We start from the raw sequence: 19,921 nt of genomic DNA, 5'->3' as shown, positions 1-19,921 counted from the left end.
TCGAACACGGCTCCGACCGCGTGGTCGGAGGCGTCGGTAGTGAGCGCGACCCGGGCATCGGCCCTCGGGTGCGCGAGCAGGGTGGCGTCGGCGAGCGCGTTTTTGGTGGCGTCGAAGGCGGCTGATGTGTCAGTGGTCCAGGCTACGGCCATCTTGCCGGATTTACCTCGGAGGGAGTCGTATAGGGGCTTCATGAGGGCTGCAGCTCTGGGGATGAACCTGTTGTAGAAGCTCACCATCCCGAGGAACTCCTGGAGGCCCTTGATGGTTTTGGGGCGGGGGAATTGCTGGACAGCCCGCACCTTGTTGGGCAGGGGGACGGCCCCAGCAGGGGTGATGTGGTGACCGAGAAAATCGATCTCGGTTAGGCCGAATTGGCACTTCGCCGGGCTGAGGATGAGCCCGTGTTGGCCTAGGCGCCCGAACAGGATGCGAAGGTGTTCGAGGTGTTCCTGTTTGGAGGAGCTGGCCACGAGAATGTCGTCTAGATAGACGAATAGGAAGTTCAGGTCCCAGAGGACTGAGTCCATAAGGCGCTGGAAAGGCTGGGCTGCATTCTTGAGGCCGAAGGGCATCCTCAGGAACTCGAACAGGCCGAATGGGGTGATGACGGCCGTTTTGGGGATGTCCGCGAGGTGTACGGGGACTTGGTGGTAACTGCGCACCAGGTCGACCTTGGAAAAGATGGTTCGTCCGGCCAGTCGGGCCGAGAAGTCCTGGATGTGCGGCACTGGGTATCGGTCGGGGGTGGTGGCATCGTTGCGGCGGTAGTCCACGCAGGGGCGCTAGCCTCCGCCGGGCTTGGGGGCGATGTGGAGGGGCGAGGCCCAAGGGCTGCTGGAGCGGTGGATGATGCCGAGTTGCTCCATGGTGGTGAACTCGGCCCGCGTGATTTCCAGCTTGGCCGGGTTGAGTCTGCGGGCGTGGGCAGAGACCGGGGGGCCGGTGGTGGGGATATAGTGCTCCACACCGTGTTTGGCAGCTTTGGCTGAAAAGGTCGGGTTAGTGAGGGCGGGAAACTCGGCTAGTAGGGCCGAGTAGTCGTCCGTGGCTTTGGCGAGGCAGTAGGTCGTCAGGCCGGCCGAACAGGCCGGGGTGAATGCGCCAGGGATGGGGGCCACAGTGTTGATGTCGACGAGGCGGTGCCTCGGAATGTCGAGAAGGAGGCCGTGGGCGCGTAGGAAGTCGGCGCCGAGGAGTGGGCAGAGGACCTTGGCTGTGAGGAACTCGTAGCGGCAGCCTGCGAGGTCGAGCGTGACCATGCGGGTGCCGTATCTGCGGATGTCAGAGCCATTGGCTGCGGCCAGCGTGATACCCCGTGCGCCGCGTTGGATTTCGAGGGCAGAGGCGGGGGTGATGCTGTGCTGGGCTCCTGTGTCGCACAGGAATCGGCGGTTGGTGCTGTCGTCGGTGACGTACAGTAGGGGCCCCTTTTGCCCCGCGGCCATCGTGGGGGCCGGTGCGGGGGGTGGGTTTGAAAGTGCACGGTGGCGTGCAGCGTTGGGCCCTAGTGCCAAAACGGGTGTGGTAGTAGCAGTGACCCGGAGTGGAAGGGCGGTCGGGCCTAGTGGGCCGGGTAGACCGTGAGGTCGGGCGCGACGTCGCGGGCGGTTTGCGCGGAGAGCAGCCGGTCGGCCTTTTCGGCTGCCTCATTCAGGTCCGTAGAGCCAGACTCCACAATGAGCGGGCGGATGCTGCCGAATGAAAAGCGTGCGAAAGAGGGCGCCGGGGTTTTTGTCGTCCGAGAGGGACAGCATGTGGGAAAGCAGGTCCGACGGTGAAGCGTCACCAAGGCCTGGGAGGTCGAGGAGTTGCGCTGGTAAGAGGGCGCCTGAAATTTTTTAAGAAGCGCGGCCTTCAGATGTTCGTACTTGCCTTCCACTGGTGGATCCTGCAGCGCTGCCCAAACCTTGGGAACTGTGGCGTAGGTGAGAGAGGCGACGAGGTAGTCGTACTTCGTGGCATCGACTGTAATGCTTCTCAGCCGGAATCTGGACTCGGCTTGAACGAACCAGGCCTCTGCCAGGTTCTCCCAAAAGTCCGGTAGTTTAACCGTGACTGCGTTTGTATCTGCCATGCTAGCTTAGGATTCGTCCTGAGTGTCGGGGTCACCAGTGTTGAGATACCGCGGCAAACGTGGGAGTCGAGACCAGAGTTGGTGAAGCACAACTGCTTTAATCTACATCATGGCAAAGAGAAACTGGAAAAGCCCGCGCAACCACTTAAATACTCCCCAGACAGGAAGTGCTCCCGGCAGCCTGTCCCTGCGGGAAACAAGTTGCTGGAGGAAAGGGCCCCCGGCTGGGGGCGTCTGCTTAAACTGTCCGTGCCGCCGTGAGCGGATTATGTCCCGTGGTGGCGTGTCGCCACAATAGTCTGTTAATTAGAGGTATGACAGGGCAGCTCACACCCGTGGAATGCACATCCTGTGCCCTGTGGGAAGTCTTGGACACCTCCCATGGTCTGGATGACCACATGTGCAGGAAGTGTCGCCAGCTACAGCAGCTTGAGCACCGGGTTATGGAGCTTGAGCGGCGGCTGCAGTCACTGCTGTGCATCCGCGAGGCTGAGAGCTACGTGTGGATAGTACGTTTCGGGAGTCGTGGTCCATATCGGTACCAAATGCAACCTCTTCTGTAGCTTTGGTGAAGCTGATGCTCTGTTGCTTCATACTGTTCAGTGTTTAATACAGAACAAGCTTAGATAAGCATCTAGCTGCATCATTTAGAATGTTTTGGAAGAGTTGGGCAATACCTACATTATAAAGATCCAAACAACATGGACCCACAATAAATTTCACAGTAGGAACAACCAAAATTGAACAAACCACTCACTACACATACTTGGGCTTAAAAATCAGTTCTATGGGAAACTTCAAACTGGCTGTGAATGAACTGAAAGAGAAAGCAAGAAGGGCTTTCTATGCCATCAAAAAATCAATCCAAATAGAAATCCCAATTAGCATTTGGCTCAAAATTTTCAAATCAGTAATTGAACCAATTGCACTCTATGGCAGTGAGGTCTGGGGACCACTAACACAGCAAGATTTTGCAAAATGGGACAAACACCCAATTGAGATCCTACATGCGGAATTCTGTAAAAGTATCCTCCGGACTCAAAGGAAAACAGTAAACAACGCATGCAGGGCGGAACTAGGCCAATACCCATTAATAATCACTATCCAAAAAAGAGCCACCAAATTTTGGAATCACCTACAAATGAGCAACCCCCAATGCTATCACTACGACGCCCTGAAATGCCAAGAGCTGACCATAAAGAAGAATACCCTCAGTCAACTAGTCCTGGGACTCAATAAAGTAACTAATAACAATACTAACAATAACCAGCCCCAGGACAGTGACAGGGTAACACAAAGAATTCGACCCAACACAATCGTCGCTAAGCAAAAGGAAAAATATCTCTCATATTGGGCAGAAACAACAAAAACCCAAAGCAAACTCAATTGCTACTTGGCCCTAAACAGACAATACAACATAGCTGATTACCTGACCATGGTAAAGGATAACAAACTGAGAAGAACCTTGACAAGGTACAGACTTAGCGAACATAGCCTAGCGATCGAAAAAGGCAGACACAGGCAGACCAGGCTGCCAAGAGAAGACAGGATATGCTCTCACTGCAGTCAGGGAGTAGTTGAGACAGAGATGCACTTCCTCACAGCCTGTGGAAAATATCAGGGCATCAGAGAGAATTTCTATCAAAAATTCTCACAAATATGCCCTGAATTCAGAAATCTGACTGACAACCAAAAACTCCCATTCCTACTGGGGGAGGAGAGAAGCTGTGTAACACTGGCGGCACACTATGTTACAGCTTGCCATGAACAGAGGGACAACCAGTAAACTAAGACAAGAGTATATATAAACAAGGCGAAAATATATTTATAAACTCAGGGATATACCTGTTTATACACTGTATGAATGGAACCGCGTTTATGTGTTCAACCATAAATGTATTTTGATGCTTTGGCAACATAAGATGTACCTTATCATGCCAATAAAGCGATTTGTATTGTATTATTGTATTGTATTGTATTGTATAAGGGAAGGTGAAATGAAGCATGATTTTGATGTGTCCAATGACTGCCTGCAGTTTTGTGATTTGTCCCATTTCCTTTAGAAGTACCAAGGCTCAATGTTTGCATGGTGTAATTGCTAATACTTTTCTACCACTCTAATTGGAAGTTAACATTGGCTTTCTCCAGGCTAGCTTTCCACATTTCATGTATCTTGATTGTTTACACTTGGTATATTTTCACAAAACACACCTGTACAAAGCCACTTCTCAAAATAGTTTCTTTTCTCTCCCAACCAAGTTGCTGATTTACAAATGGAGCATGATAGAAACCGGTCGAATGGTGCACCATTTTTCTCTTCTGCTTATGTCTTGCATCGTCTGTGCATGATAGCCTTCTCCTATGTCCTTGCTTCTGCTATTCTATGGCAAGCTGCTAGGTGTGGTGCAAGGGAGGCTTCAGGGTGTGGTGAGTGTTGTGGTTCTCCTTACCTGACACCCTGTGGGGAGCTCAGCACCTCCCCATGATGGGATAGAGGACTTGCCATATTGTGAATTGTGAGCACAGTTGCAATGTGCCTGCTTTTTAGGAACATTTTTCATGGATCTGTTTGTGTTTTATGTTGTCACCGAAATGGTTTTGAATTTTCTATTTCTAGCAATCTTTCTTTGTTCCTAATCTATAGCTAAAGTTTATTTTTTTTTAAAAAGGTACCAGTGCTCAAACGCTTATGAATAAGGTTCTGTCTTTTTTTTCTCAAGTGAACACTTAATTCATGTTCTAAATTTGCAGCCATCTTTTCAAATTGGTTTGTTGCTTTTTGCATTTGTTTCTTTGTCTGAATTCTAGCACTGGTTGTTAAGCTCCCACATTCAACTTGCCTACTAGAAAATGTTTCTCTTGTAATTTAAAGCTAACTTAGTACCATCTCGAGATGACTGTGACTGTTATGACTGATAGCTGTGATCTGTTGGATTAAGCAAAAGGATCTGACCATAGTTAACATTGAATTTTCAAAAGTATAATGGGTATTTCTGTAAACGATGTTGGCTATGTAAAGTGGCATTTTAACACTGTGGTTATATTGAAGCAATACATTTTTAATAGAGTACAACTACCAGGTTTCCCATTTGACCAGAGTACGTCTGCTAGGAATTGAGCTGGAGACAAAAATAAGGTGCAATGTGTTATATCCGTGTATCTTAATGTTGTGTCCTTCAATAATCAGACAACAGACTGCAGGGAACGATCAACAGGTGTTGACTGAATGAGGGTTCAAACTGCAACTGACTGTACAGATCACTACTCAGGGTTTATATACAGGTGTGGTCACTGCTGGTACTACAGGATACAGGAGCTGTAAAAAGTAGTTCTCCCCCTTAAAGGTACATACATTACAATTCCTCCCCTTTTAGATTAACAGTACCATAACAGTCATTTAACAATTAAATATCAAACTAATTACAATTAACACTTTTAACATGCAACATTAACTGAAAATAGTCTATTTATAAATTCAGTCTTTGGGGAGGCTACCTGATTCTTTCTGGATAACGCCTTTCCCGAGTGTCTCACTCTTGGTGCGGAGGCGATTCTAACACCCTGTCGTCAGTTGATTCATCGGCTTCCAATGCTATTGTTTCTGAGGTAGATGCGACCTGTACGTCGGGTTCCTCACCAGGTACGTATGGCCGAGACATGGGGTTGACTCGTTCCTGTGACTCTAGGATCTGGTCAGCATGGCGTCTCACAATGTTCTCCCCAACATCCACTGTGTACATTATACATTAGTGGCCCCTGCCATGTGTATATCGTTCCTGGTTGCCATTTCTCTGTTCGGTAGTCGCGGGCCAAGACTGGTTGCCCTACATTGAAGCTCCTTGTCTGCTTCTCATTGATGTGCTGGAATTGCTTACTCTCAACATCTCTTCGTACATTTGGTCTGAGCAAATCCAGACGAGATCTTGACCTTCGGTTAAAGAACATCATGGCCGGGGCCTGGTTGGTGACTGCATGTGTCACATTTCTGTAGGCTAACGGGAAATTGTCCACCTTATGCTGCAGTGGAATGTCGTCATCGCACATGGCCCTTACTGCTTTTTTAAAGGTTTGTACGAACCTCTCAGCCAATCCATTTGTGGCTGGATGATACGGGGTGGATGTGTAATGCCTTACCCCATTCCTTTTCATAAATCTTCGAAACTCTTCGGACACAAACTGTGGTCCGTTATCAGAGCAAATCTGCTCTGGCAAGCCGTTCCTGGCAAAAATGGTCTGTAGGACTGCAATAGTTTTCTCCGTGGTGGTGGAGGACATTTTGATCACCTCGGGCCATTTCGAGTGCGCATCCACGGCTATTAAAAACATTGAGTCCGTGAATGGACCAGCAAAATCAATATGCACCCGTTGCCATGGAGATGAGGGCCACTCGCATGGGTGTAGAGGGGCATGTGGTGGTGCATTTTGGACCTTCTGGCATTCTGAGCAGCTCTTTGTCAGGTCCTCGATTTGCTGATCGATCCCTGGCCACCACACACAAGCCCTAGCAAGGCTTTTCATTTTCACCCCTCCCAGATGACCTTCGTGAAGCTCATTGAGCACTCTCTCCCTTAACTTCGGTGGAATTACCACTCGGGATCCACACATCAAGGTCCCCTGGCATACTGACAGCTGTTCTCTTCTGGATGAGAATGCTGGCAACAGTGAGTCGCCATGTGCTGGCCATCCCTTCACCGTCAAATCATATACCCGAGACAGTGTCGGGTCATTTCGGGTCTCCTTCTCTATACCAGCGTTAGTTACTGGCAAGCATTCAACTATAGTCGAATGAAATATTTCGACAGGATCCACTGCTGGTGCTTCCTCCGCAGTAGGCAGTGGCAGGCGTGATAGCCCATCAGCGTTTCCATGCTGTTTCGTGCCCTTCTACTCGATTTCATATTGGTGCGCCCCTAGAAAAAGGGACCATCTTTGTAGCCGTTGCGCAGTCATCACCGGAACGCCCTTCTTTGGATTAAAGATGGAGACAACTGGTTGGTGGTCAGTCAGCAAGGTGAACTTCTGCCCGTGCAGATAGTAATTGAACTTTTTCACTCCCCACACTAGGCTGAGGGCCTCCCTGTCAATCTGGGCGTAGTTACGCTCGGCTGAGGTTAGTGACCGAGACGCAAAGGCTCCTGGCCTCTCCAAGCTGTCCGGGAATTTGTGCGACAGCACCGCTCCAATGCCATAGGGTGATGCATCACACGCCAACCGAATTGGTAGTGCTGGGTTGAAATGAGCCAACACCTCTTTTGATGTGATCAATGCTTTGTTCTTCTGGAAAGCTCGTTTACATTCGTCACTCCACTTCCATGGTACCCCCGTTTGCAGTAGGGTGTCCAGTGGGTGTAGTACGGTAGACAAATTCGGCAAGAACTTATGGTAGTAGTTCACCAGCCCGAGGAACGACCTCAGTTGTGACATATTTTCCGGTGCTGGAGCCTTGACTACTGCCTCAATCTTTTCAGGGGACTTATGTAACCCCTCTTTATCAATAACGTGGCCACAATACGAGATCTGCTTCTGGAAAAACTCTCATTTGTGGCGATTAGCTCGGAGCCCATATTCCTTCAGTCTAGTGAGCACCTGCTCCAGGTTGGCGAGGTGATCACTGTCATTTCTGTCCGTGACCAGGATGTCGTCCAAATAACACTGGGTCCCTGGAATCCCTTGCAGGCCTTGTTCCATTGCCCTTTGCCAAATAGCCGGAGCTGATGCTACCCCGAACACCAGCTGGTTGTATTGGTAGAGACCTTTATGAGTGTTGATCGTGAGGTACTGTTTCGAGGCTTCTTCTACCTCCATTTGCAGGTACGCCTGGGCCAGATCAATCTTAGTGAAGCGTTTCCCTCCAGATAGCGAGGCGAAAATATCTTCAATCCGCGGAAGCGGATATTGTACAGTGTGAAGGACTGGGTTCACTGTCACCTTAAAGTCCCCACAGACGCGAACCTTCTTTGGTTCCCCAGGCGTATTACTCAACGACCTCTTCATTACAGGAACGATGGGTGTAGCCCACTCGCTCCAGTCCACTTTGGACAGTACTTCTGAACGTTCCAAACCTTCCAGCTCTGCTTCGACGGCTGGGCGGATCGCATAAGGTACCGGTCTGGCCTTAAAAAAAACTTTTTGGGCTTGCATTTTCCTCTATTTTGATCATCGCTGTTATGCCTTTTAGTGTTCTGAGTCCCTGCTGGAACACTTCTTGTGCGTCAGTTAGCATTTTTGACAGTCGACCAGGTGTGACGTCGTCATCCTTTTTGGCATCTACAGTCAGTGCTTGTATGGAATGCCAATCTAGCTGTACCTTCCGGATCCATTCACGTCCTAGTAGTGGTGGTCCTCCATCTGGCAATACATATAGGTCCATTTTTGGCGTTTCCTTGCCGTTATATATAACGTTCACCCTTATTTTTCCTTTGGGGTAGACTTTTTGCCCCGTGTACGTCTTCAAGACAATCTCTGTATCTCTCAAGGGTATATGTGAGAATAGCCGCTTGTAGTCCCTTCGGTTTATGACTGTTAGGGCTGATCCTGTGTCCAATTCCATTTTCACTTGGACTCCTGCTATCTTGAGCGTGACCCAGATAGTTTGGTGATCCTCCGTTTTGATCACATTATGTAGTTTCAGACAACCCAGCTCCTTGCTTCCGGAGTCTGCATCACTCTTCTGTTCATCTGAACTACTCTCCGTCACCTTATGTACCTTCTTGTACTTCTCCTGTGGAGATTTCTTGCTGCTGGTTTTCTTTCCTGACCTGCAGACTCTTGCTATGTGTCCTACTTTTCCACACTGCCTGCACACTTTGTCCTTGAACCAGCAATCATTATGGTCATGTGTTGTTCTGCCGCAGCGATAGCACTTCACTGTTCCGTATGACATTTCATTTGTGCCATATTCTTGCGGTCTCCTTTGTATCTCTGCAGCGCCCCGTGCTGCTGCTTCGTGTGATACTGCAATGCTGAAAGCCTTGTCCAGCGTAAGATCCTTTTCTGATAGAAGCCATTTCTGGGTTCCTTCACTTTGAAGCCCACACGCAAACTTGTTCCTTAAAGTATCTGCTAGTCCCGTTCCAAACTGGCAGTGTTTCGATAGCTTGCGCAGTTCTGTTAAATACTCAGCATTACTTTCATCTTTATGCTGGTTCCTTTTGTGAAACTTAAATCTTTCTGCTATCAGCAGCAGTGTGGGGTTTAAGTGGTCCTGTAGGATTGACACACTGTTTTCAAAATCCTTTTCTACTGGCTTCTCTGGGGTTACTAGGTTTCGTAGTAAGCTAAACGTTTTGGCACCCATTGAATTCAACAATACCAGCGCTTTCTTGTCATCTGGCACTTCATTCGCCTTGCTGTATACTTCTATGCGTTCGACATATGTCATCCAATCTTCGAATTCATTGTCGAACGCTGTGATACTGCCACTCTTCGGCATTTTTGGGTGTGGTTAGACTGGCTTAAAATGGCGTCTCCCGCGCTTTCCTTTCTTCCCCGCTGTGGCTTAAAATGGCGTCTCCCGCGCTGCTGCCAACGCCGCTCTCGGCGGTCCTCGTGGCAAATGGCGATGCCCTGTGGGTTTCGTGCGCTGCTCCTGCGCTGCTGCCAATGCCACTCTCTCTGCGGTCCTCGTGGCAATGGTAGTGCCTCGCGTTTTCCTGCGTGCCTCTCTCCCCCGTTGACGTTGCTCGGCCCTTGAACACTGGCTGCGCTCTGCTCTCTCTTGTCTCTCTCTCCGTTGACGGCGCTCGGTCCTGAACACCGGCTGCGCCCTGTGCACTCTGCCCTCTCTCTTTTCCCCCCCCCCCCCCCCCCCCCCCCCCCCCGTCAACGCTGCTCGGCCTTTTTCTGTGCCACTCGGTTGGCTCTAGCCGCCGCTGTCCGGGAAGGGTCTGCGCTGTACCTGTTGCCAGCCCGTTTTGCTGGACCACCGTGACTGGAAAGCCAAGCCTGGCTCTCGACAGCCTCCCCTGCAATGCTCAAATCTCCGCTGGATGACTGGGCGGTTGCCCGTGGTCGACGCCCATGCTTCTGGACTCGACCTCCTTCCACTGTTCTCCAGGAGCGAATCCCTGGGAGGTGATGCAGAGTTGCAGTTAGGTTCGAATCTGCATTGTCGCCAATGTTATATCCGTGTATCTTAATGTTGTGTCCTTCAATAATCAGACAACCGACTGCAGGGCACGATCAACAGGTGTTGACTGAATGAGGGTTCAAACTGCAACTGACTGTACAGATCACTACTCGGGGTTTATATACAGGTGTGGTCACTGCCGGTACTACAGGATACAGGAGCTGTAAAAAGTAGTTCTCCCCCTTATAAAGGTACATACATTACACAATGTTCTTGATGTTTCTCTCATATATGTAAGTCCAGTTAATAATTTGCTAAGTTTAGTGATTGCTTTGAACGTAACCACTGAAAGGAGTTGAGCAAATTTGTTATTGAGGGAAATGTTTGGTTGGTTTTGTTGTACTGGCTGGTTCTTGATGGTCCCTGGTTGTTGATTAGTAGCTTTGTTGACTGTCTAATATATGGAACTACTTTTTAATTGTTTTGCATTTAGTCAGTAAGAAATTAGAATCAATCAGCATGGTTAACAGATCAGTTTAAATAACCACTATCAGTTTTCTGCCCTATAGTCATATGACATCTTTGTGGTGTGACCCTCAATGGATGTATGCTAGATGCAATAGAGATGAATCAAACCCCTTGAACACATATGGAAAAAAATGGTTATATTAATTTTAGAGCAAATACTTGTTCCAACCCCAAAAATGATATCAATTGTTGTGCCTTAGGGCATTTGATTATAAATGAGGGAAAAATGTATTCAAGTAAATATTTGTGAACTAATGTACTTGAAAGGCAATGTTTGCTACCCCATTTATTCTTTTACTTTTCAGTCGGTAGATGTACTGATAAATGACTTCAGAAAGAAGAATTCCTACAAGTATAAAGCCGCCTACGTTTACTTTACTGACTGTAAGTAGCTTCATTGTTATCCAGTGTGCTTCCTTTTTGAAACAATTGCAGCACTACATTGTATGTGCCTTAACCCAGGCATGCCCAAACTGCCACCCTGGGGACACACATGGCCTTCAAAGTCTAGACAAGTCAGTACTGGTTTATTGGTTGAATTTTGTGGGCCTGGAGGCTTGGAAAGGGCGGTTCTTTATGTTGCTGCCTCATTGGTGGATAAATCCTAAATCAGAACTCCAAGATCTGTTAGTATCAGCAACTTCAGATGCGTATGCAAAGAAATAGGAGCATAGATTTAAACTTTATATGTGGCCCCTGAGGGTCCATAGTAGGCACCTGTGCGGCTTGAAAGACAAACCTTGGGCTCCCTTCCCTTTAATCCATTATGTCCTATTTTGCTGGTGCCAAAGGAACAATCAACTATGTTTTGTAAATGTAATGTGTTTTTTTTTCCCAAATGTATAATGTTTGTGTGAATGAAATGTTAATAAGCATTGACATTAAAGCTGTGTGACCCTCACATGGCTAAACCTGTGACTTAAGTTTCTCATTTTATCAATTGCCCAAAATTGTGTCTCAAATATTTTGAAGAGGTTTTAAAAAAATCGAGGTAGTTTTTGTTTTCTTCAAAATAAATGTTTATGCGGGACCCACCAGCTTTTGCCCCCAAAGACATCTGAACGAAATGTGTGACTTGTGTCGTATTTTAAAATAAATAGGTTGACACAAATGTGTGAGCAACACTGGAATAAAAGGTAAGGTTTGTGAATTCAGTTCTATGGACCTTGAGATTTTGAATGAATTTATGTCTTTTGCTTCAGCTGGTGATCACTGACTAATGGAATTAAAATATTATGGATCTTGAAAGATTGTGTATAGGAGTGTCATAATATTTCAGCAGTAATTTATTGTTCGAAAAGGAAATATTAATGACCAAGATGTACAGTTCAATGCATTTTCTTCTGAATAAACATGAGCTCTAAAAGTTTGGCTGGCACATGCAGTGACTTGTATTAATGGTAAATGAAAATTAATGTTTTTATAGTTTTTGCAATTAATATTTTGTATCTACGATTTTAGCAATGAAAAGGACGTGCCCTGGTTTTCAGAACCTCATTTATGCTCATTCAGGTTTATTAGAATAAAGCATATAGTTTGATTTGCTGCACTCTCAATATAGTGACTTCAGTTCAACTCCCAACACAGAGCCTTAATAGACAGGAGCACAGATGGGAAAAAGATTTTTTTATTGCGATTGTATTTACAGTAAACTCTTTCTTATCCGGCACCTATGGGACCAGGATGGTGCCGGTTGATGAAAAATTCTGGATAACAGAGGGGTATACCTACCAAGGCAATTTTTAACACAAACAAAAATAAAAACCACTGACTAACTTGGCCACCGCGGGAGACTTGAACTCGGCAAAACAAGTGCTGGATGGATTCGGCAAGATTACCGGCTATCTATTTTGCCGGTTATTAAAGTATTCCAGATGATTAAGTGCCGTTTAAACAAGAGTTTACTGTACATAGACAGTCAAGTCAGCTGTGTTAGTCCAAGTGTTCTTAGCATTCAATAGCTGAGTGAAGAACTTTGTGCAGGTCCATTAAGGAGCCAGGCAGCCCTTGCAACTTGCAGGTGTATGGCCTACAACTTCTAACTGGCCACAGCAGCAAAGGGGTGTTGGGGAGTGGGGGGGGTGGGGGTGGGAGTCATGAAGGCCCCACTTCCAGTAATTTGCAGCACATCTGATCATTCTGCATCTGAAGCCATTGAGCTTTACCCACAGATAATGTGGAAGGTCAAAACTAGGGGGCTGGGCTGTCACTAAATAGGCATAGGGTATGTTTGAAGCTCGTTCTTACTACCTAGTACGCCATTTGATGTGATATCTAGGGTCCTTAAGGAATTGTCCAAACGGAGGGCCTTGAATTCCTGGAAGGTGATAGCTTGGTGGATTAAATACATTTAAATAGAGATTGCTGTGGCATAGCTTGCACCTTAAGGAGCAGATTCTTCAAGGCAGCCTGGTGTCAGGAGGATTGATGTTGGGCAGGACCAGCAGCCAGGCCAGGTTGGTTGGTCTCATAATACCTATTATTATACTCGTGGTGTAATGCAGCTGAGTGTCTACTAGTCCTGTGTGAGAAGAGCTGAGCCATACCAGGGAGCAATAGTCTGCTGCAAAATAATATAAGGCAAGCCCAGAGTTTCTTAGTGTCTGCGCATTGTTCCTCCAGGTTGAACCAGCTAGTTTGCTGATCAAGTTGTTTCTTGTCTTTACTTTCAGCGAGGACTTGGTAAAGTGTTCCTTGAAAATAAAGGTATGGTCTAGGGTAACAATTAGATGCACGACCCAAGGTCCAGCTATGCCCATTCAGGAAGATGTTGAGCTTTTTGTTGGCCTTTGTATGGTTTAGGTGAAAACAGCTGGAAACTGTCTTTTTGACACTTGGTTTAAGTCTCCATCTTTTCCAGTAGTGAGCTATCTCTTGCATGTCGGCATTTAGGACTTCTAGGTGACTTAAATCTTGGTCCTATGCTGTCAGATAGATGTCGTCTCCATAAATAAAATGCCTGTAAGTGGGGTTGGGAAGATTATTTGTGAAGAGGTTGAAAAGTGTTGGTGCTAGAACTGAGCCCTGAGAGCCCATTATTTTGGGGTTTCCAGGAGCTTGGAAGCAAAGCCCTATCAGCCGAAGTTCCGCAGCCATGGCAATCCATTGCCAATGACGACTTGTACAGAAGGCCTGTATGCTAGATCATGTCACATGCAGCAGTAAGAGCCAGGAGTACTGGAACCTGTCTTCTGCCTGGCCTGCAAGACATTCTTGATGTAGGTGGCAGTGCCAGCATGTGATCAAGGTCCCGTGGTTTGGTCTGAAACGTGTTTGACCTACACTTAGGATATCATCAACCGTGAGGGCAATTCTTTGAAGGATAAGCCTTTCAAGTATTTTGTACCCGCAATTTAGCAAAGAGACGGGGCAGTAACTTGGTACAAGTCAATAGTCATTCTCCGGTTTTACATAGAAACATAGAAGATAGGAGCAGGAGTAGGCCATTCTGCCCCTCGAGCCTGCTCCGCCATTCAATGCGATCATGGCTGATCATCCAAATTCAGTACCCTGTCCCTGCTTTCTCCCTATATCCCTTGATCCCCATAGCCTTAAGAAATATATCTAACCCCTTCTTGAATATATTTAATGAATTGGCCTCAACTGTCTTCTGTGGTAGAGAATTCCACAGGTTCACCACTCACTGGCTGAAGAAATTCCTCATTTCTGTCCTAAATGGCTTACCCCTTATCCTTAGACTGTGACCCCTGGTTCTGGACTTCCCCGCCATTGGGGGCAGCCTTCCTGCATCTAGTCTGACAAGTCCTGTTAGATTTTTATAAGGTTCAATGAGATCCCCTTTCATTCTTCTAAACTCTAGCGAATATAAGCCTAAACGACCTAATCTCTCTTCATACGCCATCCCAGGTATCAGCCTGGTGAATCTTCGCTGCACTCCCTCCATGACAAGAACATCCTTCCTCAGATAAGGCGACCAAAACTGCACACAATACTCAAGATGTGGTCTCACCAAGGCCCCTAACAACTGCAGCAAGACATCCTTGCTCCTGTACTCGAATCCTCTCGCTATGAAGGCCAGCATACCATTTGCCTTCTTAACCGCCTGCTGCACCTGCATGCTTACCTTCAGCAACTGGTGCACAAGGACACCCAGGTCTCGTTGCACTTCCCCTTCTCCCAATCTATTGCCGTTCAGATAATCTGCCTTCCTGTTTTTGCCACCAAAGTGGATAACCTCGCATTTATCCACATTGTACTGCATCTGCCCAATCGCCCAACCTGTCAAAATTGCACTGGAGTTTCTCTGCATCCTCCTCACAGCACACACGCCCACCCAGCTTTGTGTCATCTGCAAACTTGGAGATATTACATCTAGTTCCCTCGTCTAGATCATTAATATATATTGTGAATAGCTGGGGCCCTAGCACTGATCCCTGCGGTACCCCACAAGTCACTGCCTTCCACTCGGAAAAAGACCCGTTTATTCCAACTCTTTGCTTCCTGTCTGCCAACCAGTTTTCTATCCAAGTCAGTACCTTGCCCCCAATCCCATGTGCTTTAACTTTGCACGCTGGTCTCTTATGCGGGACCTTATCGAAAGCCTTCTGAAAGTCCAAATACACCACATCCACTGGCTCTCCCTTATCCTACCAGTTACATCCTCAAAAAATTCCAGTAGATTAGTCAAGCATGATTTACCTTTTTGTAAATCCATGTTGACTTTGTCCGATCCTGTCACTGTTTTCCAAGTGCATTACATTACATTACATTACATCTTTTATAATGGACTTTAGCATTTTCACACACTACCGATGTCAGGCTTACACCCATTCATTCCCCATTTTTTCTCTACCACCTTTTTTTAAATAGTGGGGTTAACATTAGCTATCCTGCAATCCATGGGAACTGTGCCAGAGTCTAAAGAATTTTGGAAGATGACCAGCAATGCAGCTACTATTTCTAGAGCCACTTCCTTAAGTACCCTAGGATGTAGATTATCAGGCCCTGGGGATTTATCGGCCTTCAATGCCGTCAATTTCCCCAACACCATTTCCCTACAAATACTGATTTCATTCAATTCCTCTCTCTCATTAGACCCTATGTTGCCCGACATCTCTGGAAGGTTATTTGTGTCCTCCTTTGTGAAGGGGGAGGGATTCAAATTCCTGGGACATTGGAACCGGTTCTGGGGGAGGTGGGACCAGTACAAACCGGACAGTTTGCACCTGGGCAGGGCCAGGACCGATGTCCTAGGGGGAGTGTTTGCTAGTGCTCTGGGGGAGGTTTAAATTAAAATGGCAAGGGGTTGGGAACCTGAGCAGGGAGCCAGAGGAAAGGGAAACCAGGATAAAAGCAAACGATAGGAAGGAGTAAAACAAAAGTGGCAGTCAGAGAAATCAAGGGTTTAAATCTGACATGGCCACAGTAAATAATAATTTTAATAAGTCTAAGAGCGTTTAAAAAAAAACAAGCCGGAAGGCTTTGTGTCTTAATGCGAGGAGCATTCGTAATAAGGTGGATGAATTAGCTGCGCAAATAGAGGTAAACAAATATGATTTGATTGGGATTACGGAAACATGGCTCCAGGGTGGCCAAGGCTGGGAACTCAACATCCAGGGGTATTCAATATTCAGGAAAGATAGGCAAAAAGGAAAAGGAGGTGGGGTAGCATTGCTGGTTAAAGAGGGGATTAACACAATTGTAAGGAAGGATATTAGCTCTGATGATGTGGAATCTGTATGGGTAGAACTGAGAAATACCAAGGGGCAGAAAACGTTAGTGGGAGTGGTATATAGACCTCCAAACAATAATGCGGAGGTTGGGGATGGCATTAAAAGGGAAATTAGAGAAGCGTGCAATAAGGGCACAGCAGTCATCATGGGTGACTTTAATCTACATATAGATTGGGCTAACCAAATTAGTAACAATACTGTGGAGGAGGAATTCCTGGAGTGTTTACGGGATGATTTCCTGGACCAATATGTCGAGGAACCAACTAGAGATCAGGCCATCTTAGACTGGGTATTATGTAATGAGAGAGGATTAATTAGCAATCTTGTTGTACGAGGCCCCTTGGGTCGGAGCGATCATAATATGATAGAATTTTTCATTAAGCTGGAGAGTGAAGTAGTTGACTCAGACGAGGGTCCTGAATTTAAATAAAGGAAACTACGATGGTATGAGGCGCGAGTTGGGTGGGATTGATTGGGGAATGTCACTCAAAGGGTTGACGGTGGATAGGCAACGGCAAACATTCAAAGACTGCATGGATGAACTACAGAATTTGTTCATCCTAGTTTGGCATAAAAATAAAACAAAAAAGGTGACTCAACCGTGGCTAACAAGGGAAATTAGGGATAGCATAATATCCACGGAGAGGAGATATAAATTGGCCAGAAAAAGCAGTAAACCTGAGGATTGGGAGCAGTATAGGATTCAACAAAGGAGGACAAAGGGATTAATTAAGAAGGGGAAAATAGAATGAGAGTAAGCTTGCAGGGAACATAAAAACTGACTGTAAAAGCTCTTATAGATATGTGAAGAGAAAAAGATTGGTGAAGTCAAGCATAGGTCCCTTGCAGTCAGAATCAGAGGAATTTATAATGGGGAACAAAGAAATGGCATACCAATTAAATACATATTTTGGTTCTATCTTCACAAAGGAGGACACAAATAACCTCCCAGAGATGTCGGGGAACATAGGGTCTGACAAAAGGGAGGAACTGAAAGAAATCAGTATTTGTAGGGAAATGGTGTTGGGGAAATTGACGGGATTGAAGGCCGATAAATCCCCAGGGCCTGATAATCTACATCCTAGGGTACTTAAGGAAGTGGCCCTAGAAATAGTAGATGCATTGCTGATGATCTTCCAACATTCGATGGAATCTGGAACAGTACCCATGGATTGGAGGGTAGCTAATGTTACCCTACTGTTCAAAAAAAGGTGGTAGAGAGAAAACGGGGAATTACAGACCGGTAAGCCTGACAACCGTAGTGGGAAAATGCTAGAGTCCATTATGAAAGTTGTAATAGCAGAGCACTTGGAAAACAGTGACAGGATCAGACAATTTCCCGTTTAATGCCATCCCCAACTTCAGCATTACTGTTTGGGGATCTGTATACAACTCCCACTAACGTTTTCTGCCCCTTGGTATTTCTCAGCTCTACCCATACATCATCAGGGCTAATATCCTTCCTTACTATTGTGTTAATCTCCTCTTTAACCAGCAATGCTACCCCACCGCCTTTTCCATTTTGCCTGTCCTTCCTGAATATTGAATGCTCCTGGATGTTGAATTCCCAGCCTTGGTCAACCTGGAGCCATGTCTCCATAATCCCAATTATATCATATCCGTTTACATCTATTTGCGCAGCTAATTCATCCACTTTATTACGAATGCTCCTCGCATTCAGACTCAAAGCCTTCAGGCTTGTTTTTTTTTTAACACTCTTAGATCTTTTAGAATTATTATTTACTGTGGCCATGTTTGATTTACAACCTTGAATTCTCTGACTTCCACTTTTGCTTTTCTTCCTGTCTTTTGCTGCTGTCCTTGCTTCCCTTTCCTCTGTCTCCCTGCACAGTTTGCCAACCCCCTGCCATTTTAGTTTAAACCCTCCCCAACAGCACTAGCAAACACTTCCCCTAGGACATCGGTCCCGGTCCTGCCCAGGTGCAAACCGTCCAGTTTGTACTGGTCCCACCTCCCTCAGAACCGGTTCAATGTCCCAGGAATTTGAATCCCTCCCCCTTGCACCATTCTTCTAACCACGTATTCATCTGAAATATCCTTCTATTTCTACTGACTAGCACGTGGCACTGGTAGCAATCCTGAGGTTACTAGCTTTGAGGTCCTATTTTTTAATTTACCTCCTAAATCCATATATTCAGCTTTTAGGCCCTCATCCCATTTTTTACCTATATCGTTGGCACCTATATGCACCACGACAACTGGCTGTTCACCCTCCCCCTCCAGAATGCCTGCAGCCGCTCCGAGATATCCTTGACCCTTGCACCAGGGAGGCAACATACCATCCTGGAGTCTCGTTTGCAGCCGCAGAAACGCCTATCTATTCCCTTACAATCGATTCCCCTATCACTGTAGCTCTCCCCCTCTTTTTCCTCCTGTCCCGTGCAGCAGAACCACCCATGGTGCCAGGAAGTTGGTTGCTGCTGCCTTCCCCCGATAAGCCATCCTCCCCAACAATATCCAAAGTGGTATATCTGTTTGAGAGGGGGATGGTGCAGGGGACCCCTGCACTACCTGCCTGCGCCTACTACTCTGCCTGGCGGTCACCCATTCCCTTCTTGTCTGTGCAGCCTTTACCTGCGGTGTGACCAACTGATTAAACGTGATATCCACGATGTCCTCAGCATCACGAATGCTCCAGTATGTATCCATTTGCAGCTCCAGCGCCGCAATGCGGTCTGCCAGTAGCTGCAGCTGGATACACTTCCCGCACACATGGTCGTCAAGGACACAGGAACTGTTGCTGATTTCCCACATAGTGCAGGAGGTGCATGCCACGGGGCCGAGCTTTGCTGCCATGACTTGCCCTTTAATTAATTTAAATTAAATCAATACCACCAATTATACTACAATTAAATGATATACTCAAGGGCCCTTGTTTCCTAGCACTCCCCGCTACACAACAGAGACCTTAGAAATTATAACCACAAAATTAAGACCTTATAAACTTTATAAACTATGAACCTTAACTGTCAAACTATAGAGTAGTATAAGTACTCACCCAATCAACTGCTTCCTCCTGCCTGCGTCGTGTTTTGAATCGTGACGTGGCTCTGGAACACCGCCGCCAGTCTGCAAGATTGGAAAGCCTCTGTAAAAAAAGCCTGCAAAAGTGAGTTTAAATACTCACTGAACCTCCGCTCTCACCGCTCCAGATACTGGCCTGACTTTGGCAAACTTATACCTACATTGGAGGCAGTTCAGAGATGATTCACTAGGTTAGTTCCAGAGATGAGGGGTTTACTTATGAGGAAAGGTTGAGCAGGCTGGGCCTATACTCATTGGAATTTGGAAGAATTAGAGGTGATCTTATATGAAACATATAAGATACTGAGGGGGCTCGACTAGGTAGATGCAGAGAGGATGTTTCCCCTCGTGGGGGAATCTAGAACTCTGGGGCATAGTTTCAGAATAAAAGGTCGCCCTTTTAAAACTGAGATGAGGAGGAATTTCTTCTGAGGGTTGTAAATCTCTGGAATTCTCTGCCCCAGAGAGCTGTGGAGGCTGGGTCATTAAATATATTTAAGGTGGAGATAG

The 19,921-nt window shown here is 46.7% G+C and overlaps 1 protein-coding gene across 2 annotated transcripts in view; it reads left to right on the top strand.

Moving 5' to 3' along the window:
• stxbp3 (syntaxin binding protein 3) overlaps positions 1-19,921 on the top strand; it is a 107,333-nt gene that overhangs the window by 34,480 nt on the left and 52,932 nt on the right. For both annotated transcript variants that reach the window (XM_085982438.1, XM_085982437.1), the window contains exon 5: positions 10,979-11,057. In XM_085982438.1, the coding sequence (XP_085838564.1) occupies positions 10,979-11,057 (79 nt within the window). The remainder of the gene's footprint in view (positions 1-10,978; positions 11,058-19,921) is intronic.

The sequence above is a fragment of the Somniosus microcephalus genome, chromosome 3 (genome assembly GCF_052327205.1).
Source record: "Somniosus microcephalus isolate GS21.2 chromosome 3, FLI_Smic_1.0, whole genome shotgun sequence".
NCBI lineage: Eukaryota > Metazoa > Chordata > Chondrichthyes > Squaliformes > Somniosidae > Somniosus > Somniosus microcephalus.
Note: the sequence above shows the minus strand (reverse complement) of the source record. Positions and strands in the feature narration are given on the sequence as shown.